General features: G+C 48.1%; 1 protein-coding gene across 1 annotated transcript; it reads right to left on the reverse strand.

Annotated features, from left to right (window-relative positions):
- Positions 1–1,299: 1,299 nt before the first annotated feature.
- LOC123439222 lies at positions 1,300–2,354 on the reverse strand (the record flags this gene model as incomplete). Its single annotated transcript, XM_045115962.1, has 1 exon — positions 1,300–2,354. A coding segment is annotated over one exon (846 nt), but the record flags the coding sequence as incomplete, so codon positions are not given.
- Between the last annotated feature and the right edge of the window lie 8,871 nt (positions 2,355–11,225).

Here is an 11,225-nt window from a genome sequence, read left to right on the forward strand (position 1 = left end):
ATATTGTATTTTTTAATACAACAAATAGTTTAACAATTCAACATCAAATTAATTTTGACGGCTATGTCATGCCCATCACTCCTCGATTAGATTCTTTTGATGATCATTATGCATTTTAGCACGTCGAATCTCATGATAGGAGGCAATAAATCGGGCTACCCTCGCATCCCTCCTTCGCATTCGCACGGGATGTCTCAACAATTCATATTGAAAATACTCTAAATCTTGCTCACGCTCATTCTCAATAATCATATTATGCATGATCACGCATGCGTTCGTGATGTACTGGAGGATCTTTTGATCCTAAAATCTAGTCCGTACCCTTATAATAGCAAATTAAGCTTGTAAAATACCAAAAACTCTCTGTACATCTTTCCTATCTGCCGAATGGGTCCGTTAATTTGACCGGTCTTAATCGATAAAAAACGAACAAACCGTATTTTTTGGCTATACAAAGGGATGCCAAGTTTCTTATTTCTAACTCCATCTCATTGTACACACACAAACGTGGCTGATGCAAATCAAAACTGGCTTGATGTTATTGTGAGGCGTCGGCACGCAATTTGAAATTTCTACGATGAAGAAATAGTTAGAAATGGGGATGGTCTCCCCAAGGTTTTTGCAAAGTGCCAACAATGCGGTAAGAAGTTGCTCGTGAAACAAAATGCGGGAACTGGCCACCTGCCGAGGCACGTAACGGCACACGTGAAGGAGGCAGCGGACGCGGCCGACGCGGCGGCTATAGCTCCGGCTGCAGGTGCAGGGCAAGGTTGAAGGATTTCTAGATATCCAAAACATGACATGTAATGTAGTATTTGTATTTTTTTTGCTTTCACTATCTTTTCTACTTTTTATATTTCTACTTTTCTATAGAATGGCTTGTACTCTTTTACTTCTTTGGGATGGAAGATTTTAATGAGGCATGCGTTAATAAAACTCTAGATTTATTCCATATAATACTATGTCGAAGTATATATTTTTTGATTTTTTTTGGAATTTTTTTAATTTTTTTTGAGTTTTTTTAACGTGCCGAGCATGCCGCGGGCCGGCACGATTACAGGGTGTGTGGCCTGATACCCGGGCACGTGGACCGGCACGGCATGTTTACTAATCGTACCCCGGCATGCCGTGCCGTGCACGATTCTGGCGGGCCGGGCCGGGCCGGCCTGTGCCGTTTGATCAGGTATGCTATGCATCACTTGACTTCACATAAAAGTAACAGGCCTTCTTAGGAATTATTTGGAAGACTGATTAGCTCAGCTAGACTTCAGAGGCCAACACAACACAAGCAGACACAAATGTCAAAACCACTCCATCGTTGAACACAAATGCTGAACAAGGGGCAAACACACTCCCAACATTAACTGTAGTTCATACTGGGGTTTCTCCTTACATTAGTAGTTCATAATAACTGGAGTTCATCTAGAGCCAAAACAGAGCAAAATGATGCAGAGATCAAACTCCCAGCATATATGGCGAGTGAGGAGTGATAAATAACTGGAGTTCATTCACGGAAACTTGGTGATACGGAGGCGCAAATGAACCTCGCCGGACTCTCCGTGCAGCATGCTCGGGTTGACATGCGCATGGAGCCAGCCCTGTTCCATGTCCACCTCGCCCGGGACGGAGCAGCTCGCCATGGTCGCTTGGTGCCGGAAGGTGCACATGAGTTGGCCCGTTGGTGCTGGAGGACCATCCACCCAGAGCACGCCCGTGTACACCGGCCTCGTGTCGGCGTCGGTGTTGGCCCTGACGCACACCACATTCACGGGGCGGCGGCCGGTCGGGCCTCTGCTAGCGCCCACGGCCAGGAGGAACACACAGCCGTCCTCCCCGACCAGCAAGCAGCGGTACTCCCCCGACGGCGCCTGCACGGCGAACGGATAGCTCGACTCGTACTTGATCTTGTCCATGGGCCAGGAGTGTTTGCCGGACGGCGCAGTGAGGTGTCGCAGGAGTTGCGCCGGCGAGCCCTCGAACGGTGGCGTGCACTCGAAGCAGTAGCAGGGCGCGTGCGCGCACTTGTCATTGTGCTCCGCCGCCGCGTGGTACACGATGGAGCTCGCGCAGCCGTGGTGCTTGTACGTGCACGGCACCTTGTAGGCGCCGACCACGCCGTCCATGAAGGCTGAGTGGGTGTAGGAGACGTCATGCCCGCATGGACCGCAGTGCTTGGTGGCTCCGTCGCCGCCGCAGGCGCAGCACACGAAATGCTCCTTGTCGCACTGCAATCCTTTATTTCTCACGGTGATTTGAGGAGCTGATTCGAATGTAGGAGGAGAGGAGTACCTTGAACACTGGAGGTTTGAGGGGGGCACGACAGGCGGCGCAGTGAAACAATTTCTTGGGCAGGTTCAAGGTGGCTGGCTCCTCTTCCCACGCCGCGGCCACCATTGCGGTGCCTCACCACCTTGTTCGACGCCTTCTTCGTCGGGCTTCACCACGGCAGCCGGCTTTGCAATGGGTGCTGGACCGGGTGTCATTGTCTTCGTGGCCACCGGACTCGGCGCGGGTGGCATGGCGACCAAAGGACTGGTCACCCCCACCGTGGTGACCGACTTCGCCTTTGCAACGGGGCTGGGCGACGACAGTGCCGCCCTCCTCTGGGCCACCGGACTCGGCACCGCGAGGTCCGCCGGTGACACCGTGCTCATCGCCACGACGCTGGACTTCTTGGCACCGCTGCCCTCTGCCTTGTCGGTGAGCCGCGGCCGCTTCTTGTCCTGCTCCCCCGACTTGTTCCCGTGCTCCGCCATCCCGGTGCCCAAGAAGCAGGCTATGGAGGGCGGCGGATGGATGGCAGAAGATGGGATTGCTACTTTAGTGTTGGTGGTTCACTGCTAGCTGCTGGACGTTATAAATATCCAACAGGTCTTGTCTTATCTATTGCTACTTTAAATGTCTTCCTGCTTGTCCAAAAAAGAGAGCTTTCTTTCTGCTGCTACACGATTTTGTAGAGATTTTGTTGCAGCTTGTTTGATACGTACTCCCTCCGTTTTTTCAGTCCGCATATAAGATTTGACGTATATAAGATTTGATCAAAGTTAAAACTTCATAAACTTTGACTAAATTTATAGAACAAAATATCAACATTTATAATATGAAATCAATATTAGTAGATGCATAATAATATTAATTTTCATAACATATAGGTTTAGTATTATACATGTTGATATCTTTTGATATATATTTGGTCAAACTTTGTATCACTTGACTTTGACCAAATCTTATATGCAGACTAAAAAGAAACGGAGGGAGTACGATCACCCTACTTAAAAAAATCTTGTTGAGCTAATTCACAAATTTAATATGATATCTTTAGGATAAAAAATATTATGTTTTTATCAAACAATTTGTATATCACATACTCTAGCTCGAGTTTCAACTAAATTTAACAAGTCCATGGAACTCGAATCCTGCATTCTCCTTTTTACTCTGTATTCATGTGTGCATGAAATGAGGCAAGACAAAGAGGCCCTAACAAAATTTCGCCATTAGGAAATGTCAACGGAATTTTGAAATTAGCTTTTAAAATATGTGCAATGTTATATCTTTACTTGAGTCCAGTCACAAATTTAGTATGTTATTTCATGATAAAAAATATTGTGTTTTTATCAAACAATTTGTATAATACATACTATAGCTTGAGTTTCCTCTGGAATTAGTAAGGCCATGCAACTCAGCTGCTACATTCTCCTTTTTACTCCGTATTCTTGTGTGCATGAAATGAGGCAAGCTAAACAAAATTTGATCATTATGACATATCATCAAAATTTTGAATTAGGTTTCAAAACAAATGCCATGTTATATGTTTACTTGAGCAGTATAAGTATTTTAATACACCGCGAGTCATACTTTCCAAAATTCGGTTACAAATATTTCACAGCTCGACTGTTTTGAGATGATATATTATTAAGGAACAATAAAACATAGCTACCTACAACCTCCCATAATGATTTGACACTTTGAACCGTTGGATATGGTCATTGAACGCTGTGGATGGGTATGTCATCGATCATAGTTTCACCACGTATTTGGTGAAACTTTGAATCAATGTAAGCTATTTAAAAATATCTTACACAGTCCAACTTCACAATTATTCTTATTTTGCGAGAACACAAATCTTATATTTCATTTAAGGATAAATATTGCGTGTGTTTTCCATGGTGTGACCAAACAACTAGTACTACAACACATCCTCTATTTTTAGGGGCTGTTCGGATTGTAGCCGCGGCTCGCCCTACCAATTTTTTGGTCGTTGCCTACTCCCACGGGTATCGTTTGGATCAGCATAATTCCTCCAACAACAACCACTATACATCATGCATCATATCATATCAACATGCATCATATCAAAACAAACATAGGAGTTAATTCCTCCAACATGCATCGTATCATCATTTTTTCAAAATAAAAATAATCATGAACTAGGGTTCTTCTTCACACTACCATTCCAACTAGTGACCAGAGTTAATATTCAACCCAATAGAACATCTGGAATCAACCTAAAATAAATCTAGGATAAAAAATCTAGTTCAAAATTAGGGTTGATTTTAAGCTAATAATGCGTCAAATCGGAAGCTATTTGACTAAAAAAATAATTGGAGGGATTAGAGGAGCTTACTTTTCTCTTTTTGGAGCCATCTCAATCCGTAAAAACCGACGAGAATTTGAAGAGATCCGAGGGTTGTGTGGAGGAGATGAGAGAGGGAGAAAGAGGGAGTTCCTCTATTCTTGCAGCAGGGTGGAGAAGAAAGGGGGAGGGCGAACCGGCGCCTTGGCCTTTATAACTGCCATGACCCTCCCGCCAGGGTCCCTGACGGTAGGGTTAGACAGGCTACCGCCACGTCGGGTGGTGGTAGCGGACGAATGGAGGTGACGACAGCTGTCACTAGCTGCTGACGTGGATAAGTCGTCTACCGTTGGAGGGCTCGGTGGTAGCTATCTAACCCTACCGCCAGGGACCTCAGTGGTAGAAAAAAGGGTTAAATCTCAAAAAAAAATCCCAATCATGGACATATCTGCCTCAAGTACCGTAAAAGGGTCAAAACACAAATTTTTGCCACGATAAGTGTCGTTCTTGGTGTCACCATGGGTATCGATGACAACACAAAGGATGAAGACGATATCAGTGATGAGGCCGGTAACGACTATGACGGTGACGGTGAGGAGGAGAGTGAAAGTGGATGGATGTTGTAGATAGGGGATGCACTTGGCCCAAGGTGAGAGCGAAGTGGGCAAGATTTTGCTTGTTATGTTCTCTTTTGTTGTTTCTGTTATATGTAAAAACAATATAGGTATTCGGCATCCCTTTGTCAAGGGGATAGGAGTAGCGACATGCGTTGTTAATATAGTGGCTTTAGACTTACTGATCCAAAATTGGGATGCTCTTGATCCAAAGTTGTAAACCTATAAACCATGCAATGCTGCAACTCAGGAGTTTAGATAGCCAAATCCATCTCCTAGAAGTGAGGTAGAGCATAAGCTGTGCCAAGGGCGATGACTAAAGCGCGAAGACAACGCGATCGTTGGCAAAGTTTCATTTTTGGTAGTTTACAGTTTAATGCGTGAGCCGTAGGAGCTTGGTTGCTTGAACTGGTGCCCTTACTAGTACTATGATAGATGTTATATTATTTCTGGGATTTTTTCACGATTTTGACCCATGGGATGAAAGTATTGCACGGAATGAACTCTGATTGAAACCATTTTACGATCTGACTTTTCTGAAACGCCAGAGCCCGTGGCGTTGCAGACGCACATAAAAACGCCAGTCTAATGTGGCGTTGCAGACCCACTCAAACGCTAGTCTAATGTGGCGTTGCAGACCCACACAAACGCCAGTCTAACGTGACGTTGCAGGCAACGCGTGAAACGCCATGGTCCATGGCGTTTCAGCAGTACACATGTTGCTGGCAGCATGCCGTGGGCTGGCTGGATGTCGTCGCTGCGTTCCATATTGGGTCTGCAACGCCAGCACTGTTGGCGTTTCACAATGGGCCTGCAACGCCACATTAGACTGGCGTTGTAAGAAAGAAAAAACGTCACGGTAGACAGGCGTGTCACTGTTGGGCAGCAACGCCATCACTGTTGGCGTTTCACAGTGGGTCTGCAACGAGCACTTTAGACTGACGTTGCAAAAAAAGAAAAAACGCCACGGTAAACAGGCGTGTCACTGTAGGGCGGCAACGCCACGGTAGGCAGGCGTTGCATAGTGGGGCAGCAACGCCACGGCTTGTGGCGTTTCTAAAAGGGTCAGATCGTGAAATGGTTTCAAATCTGGTTCATTTTGTGTTCATGTTTAGAAAAAAGGTTAAAACAGTGAAAAAAAATCCTTATTTCTGTATGTACAGGTTGATGATTGATTGAACTTGGTAAGCCAGCAAAATGCCAAAGCCGGACATGCAGATCGAAGGTGGAATCTACCCGCTCTGTTGGCAGTTCTATGTATTGCACTAATCCTTACATGAGCGAAAAATAGGAATACCTTTTATTTTCTCTGTACGTTACAACCGGGATCTGATTTGGACATGCATACTGAAGATATCTCCCTGCCAGTAAACAAATATCCAGCCAACTGGCTTTTCAACTAGATTGGAACTAGGGATGGAATGTAAGGGATCACCGAGTCATATGGGTGATATAACAAGCGATCTACTCCAACTATATTCTTGAGAACTTGTAGGATAAATATATCTTTGCATACATTGTGCATGGCGATGTCGAGCCATTTAGCCGGATGTGGACAATAGTTGTTGAACATGTAACGCCGAGTCCACTGTGGTGGGTTGGTGTCCACATCGTTGCACGTCCAAATCTCAATCGACTCGCACCTAGTCCCAGGATGCGCCACGCTCAGCTCCCCGCGCAGCTCGGCCAAGTAGGACATCTCGTATACGAGCCCTTGGCAGGAAGGTGGCGGCGGAATGACACCGAACGATTCGTCCGTGAGCCTAAAGCGAAGAAACCCTAACGGGCGCTTCCAGGACACGCACACCGCGGCTTACAACGGATCGCTGACCAAGCTAACTAACTAGCCAGTTTGGCTGTACACCACGCCACAGGTATCCCCGCGTCCCGCGCTCCCAGTCCCGCGCACCCGACGCGCACGCATGCAGTCGCCGCAGGCCGAGTCCAGCGCCCCAACGCGGTCACTTCTCCACGTATCTCGCCTACACGCAACGGCCCACGCACTCGAACGCGTGGACACACACACGCGACCAAACCTGTCCCGGGCCGAGCCCGACGCGTCTACCGCGCGGACACACGCGCTCCGCGTTGCCGCTTGCCGTGGCTTATTGCCCTACAAGGCGTCCACCTTGACGTAGGTGCCAAGCGCATTGAGGTACGAAAGGGAGAATCCATGGAAGCCGACCGTTCTGCCGCCCACTGTGTTGCCTCATGGCAATGGCCTCCGCAATATGGCTACCTCTTTGTCGTCAGTGACGCAACATACCGGACAGCATACCTTTCCCCATCGCTCGTGACGCAGCTCGACGATGATCGATGGAGACACGCGCCGACCGCTAGCAGCATCGCGCCGCCAACAGCGTCCACCTTGCGTCGTCGACGTCCCTCTCACATGGAGTCTACCGCATCACCACCACCGCCTTGGATCGACAAGGCTCCAATACCAATTGTTGGCGCCGCCACGTCGCAGCGCCACTCTTCTTCTACGTTGGTGTCTCTCACAGCTCTCTCTTTGCTGATGTATCTCTCAAGAACACTATGAAGACACACACACACAAGGGAATACACACACGCACGCAAACACAAGGACAAGACTAGCTTTGCCCAGCGTCACCTCCTCGATGCCCATCATGGCTACATTGTTTCTCCTCCACCCTGAATTCACAAGATGCAATTACACGGCTTAAATAGCCGGACACTCACGGCTAAAACGCAGCCCCTAACCCATCACTTACCACCATGCACACACGCATCTACTACTTGCATGCATGCACTCTCACAACGGTCCAGCCACACACATCGGCTTAGATCCGATTACTACTCCACTTAGCTGCGTCAATCATCTCCTTAACCTTGTTCTTGTTTATTCAATCACCTCCATGACGAGCTTTACAGCAGCGCCGGCTCGTCGTCGTCGTCCAGGGCGACAAGATGGGCCTGCTTCTTCCTTGGCTTGGTGGAGTCTCTCGAGAAATGCCCATAGTCTTGGCAGTTGTAGCAGCACACCTTGCGGATGTCGAAGTTGCTCATCTTCTTGCTGGCGTCACCGCGCTCACCTTTCCGCTCCTCCCACTGCGCGGATGTTGAAGTTGCGCTCCATAGGGCCAGGAGCAACCAGAGCCCCCCGTCCTTGACGCCCCGCTCAACATCAGCAGCCATCTCCCACAGAGAGCCTACATTGGTTTCTCGGCGTCGACGGGACAGGACACCTACGAGCTACACATTATCCATAGCTGGAACTTGACGCTTGACATGCTCCCCGGTGACGACCGTCACGGCGGGCAATGGAAGGTGATACTCCCCGCAGTCCTTGGTACGGTGGCTGTAACAGCCGCCATGATCGCCGCCGCGGCATTCTACTTCCATTCGAGGTATAAGGCCCTCAAGATGGAGCTGAAGCTGTCCGAGGCTCTCCGACGGCTTCCCGGTACACCCAGGGAATTCAAGTACGCCACCATCAAGAAGGCCACCAACAACTTCGATCAGGAAAGGAAGCTAGGCAAAGGAGGCTTTGGCGCCGTGTATAGGGGAACACTGGGCTCTCTGGTGCCTGGAACGACCAAAACCCGCGTCGACATCGACGTGGCAGTGAAGAAGTTCACACGCAATGAGGACCGCTGCTACGATGATTTCCTCGGAGAGGTTCATGTCATCAACTGCCTACGCCACCGAAACATCGTGTCGCTCGTCGGTACAAAGTTCTTGAAATTTTATTTTCAGCAATGATTTTGTTCATTTTGCTCAGGGCTCTTGAAATGTTATTTGATCACGAAATTTTGCAGAAAGCTAAAACTTTTCATCCAGTTTGGTGTCAAAAAAATTCAGATGTTTTTGATCTTATTTTGAATGTTTTTCAAGTGTACTGTTCATGTGGGTACACCTACACCCGGGAGCAGCCACACCTTCCTTAAAAGGAAAATTACTAAGGCTACATTCTGGGGGCAAGATGGAATGACGTGGCGCTCCAGTCACGGAGAAGTGATCTCTTAAACTCGTCTCCTGTGATCAAACTAAATTGATATGCGATGAGGTAAACTCCATCTGCCATGCTCCTCCAGAACCTATTATCAACTGTTGGGAAAACAGAATGCATGATAAATGTACTAACTCTGCGACTTTTTCACCATTGCCATCATTGCCTCCATTTTCATCAAGTACGTACGATAAAACACCATTAAGAGGGTGTTTGTTTTCAGGGACTTATTGGTTTAGAGACTTAAAAAGTCCCTATAAGTCCCACCTAAATCAAACACAAGGGACTTATTGGGACTTATTGTGGTGATTTGGGACTTATCAAATAAGACTCTTAGGGAGGAGCTTATTGGGACTTATCCCGGGCCGGACCTACCCCGCGTCGCTCCAGGCTCGTTCCCCGCACGCCGCCCCGCCTCTCGGTCCAATCGCCGCCGCCGCCCCGCCTCTCGCCCCGTCACCGCCCCACCTCTCGCCCCGTCGCCGCCCCGCCTCTCGCTCCGGTCGCCGCCCCGTCGCCGCCCCGCCTCGGTTCGTTCTGCCTCGGTTCGTCGTCGCGTCGCCGCCCCGTCTCGGTTCGTTCTGCCTCGGTTCGTTGAAGTGGTGCCTCTAATCGCCGGACATGCCCTCTCCTGAGCCTCGTTGCAGCGGTGCTTATCCTGTGTGCCGTACGCGTTGGCTGATCGTGAACAAGTGTATTATTAGGTGTAACATGGACTTGTAAGTCCCTGTAAACAAACAGGTAGGGACTCGAGACTTATAAGTCCCTGTAAACAAACAGGTAGGGACTTATGACTTATAAGCTGGGACTTAAAAAAGTCCTAGGACTTATGAAACAAACTGGGCCTAACTTTGCGACTTTCCCACCATTGCCACCATTGCCCCCATTTTCATCAAGTACGTACGATAAAACATCACTAACTCTATGACTTTCCCACCATTGCACCCATTTTCACCAAGTACGTACGATAAAACACCACTAACTCTGCGACTTTTCCATCATTGCCACCATTGTCCCCATTTTCACCAAGTACGTACGATAAAACACCACTAACTCTACGACTTTCCACCATTGCCATCATTGCCTCCATTTCCACCAAGTACGTACGATAAAACACCACTAAGTCTGCGACTTTTCCACCATTGCCACCATTGCCCTCAAGTACGTACGATAAAACACCGCTAACTCTGCGACTTTCCTACTATTGCCACCATTGCCATCATTTTCACCAAGTATGTACCATAAAACAACACTAACTCTGCGACTTTGCCACCATTGCCACCATTGCCACCAAGTACGTACGATAAAACACCGCTAACTCCGCGACTTTCCCATCATTGCCACTATTGCCTCCATTTCCACCAAGTACGTACGATAAAACACAACTAATTCTGCGACTTTACCACCATTGGCACCATTTCCCCCATTTTCACCAAGTACGTACGATAAAACATCACTAACTCTACGACTTTCCCACCATTGTCACCATTGCGCCCATTTCTACCAAGTACGTACGATAAAACACCACTAACTCTGCGACTTTCCCACCATTGCCACCATTGCCCCCATTTTCACCAAGTACGGACGATAAAACACCACTAACTCTACGACTTTCCACCATGGCCATCATTGCCCCCATTTCCACCAAGTACGTACGATAAAACACCACTAACTCTGCGACTTTCCCACCATTGCCACCATTGCCCCCAAGTACGTACAATAAAACAATGCTAACTCTACGACTTTCCTACCACTGCCACCATTGCCATCATTTTCACCATGTACGTACGAGAAAACAACACTAACTCGGCGACTTTTCCACCATTGCCACCAAGTACGTACGATAAAACACCGCTAACTCCGCGACTTTCCCACCATTGCCACCATTGCCCCCATTTCCACCAAGTACGTACGATAAAACACCACTAACTCTGCGACGACTTTCCCACCATTGCCACCATTGCCCCCATTTTCACTAGCAAGCCACCAGCAGAACTTCCGCCCAGGTCTCCGCCGTCGTTTCAGGTTGTTACAGATCTGAACTAGGATAACACATGACCACCGC

Source organism: Hordeum vulgare, chromosome 3H (assembly GCF_904849725.1).
Source record: "Hordeum vulgare subsp. vulgare chromosome 3H, MorexV3_pseudomolecules_assembly, whole genome shotgun sequence".
Classification (NCBI taxonomy): domain Eukaryota; kingdom Viridiplantae; phylum Streptophyta; class Magnoliopsida; order Poales; family Poaceae; genus Hordeum; species Hordeum vulgare.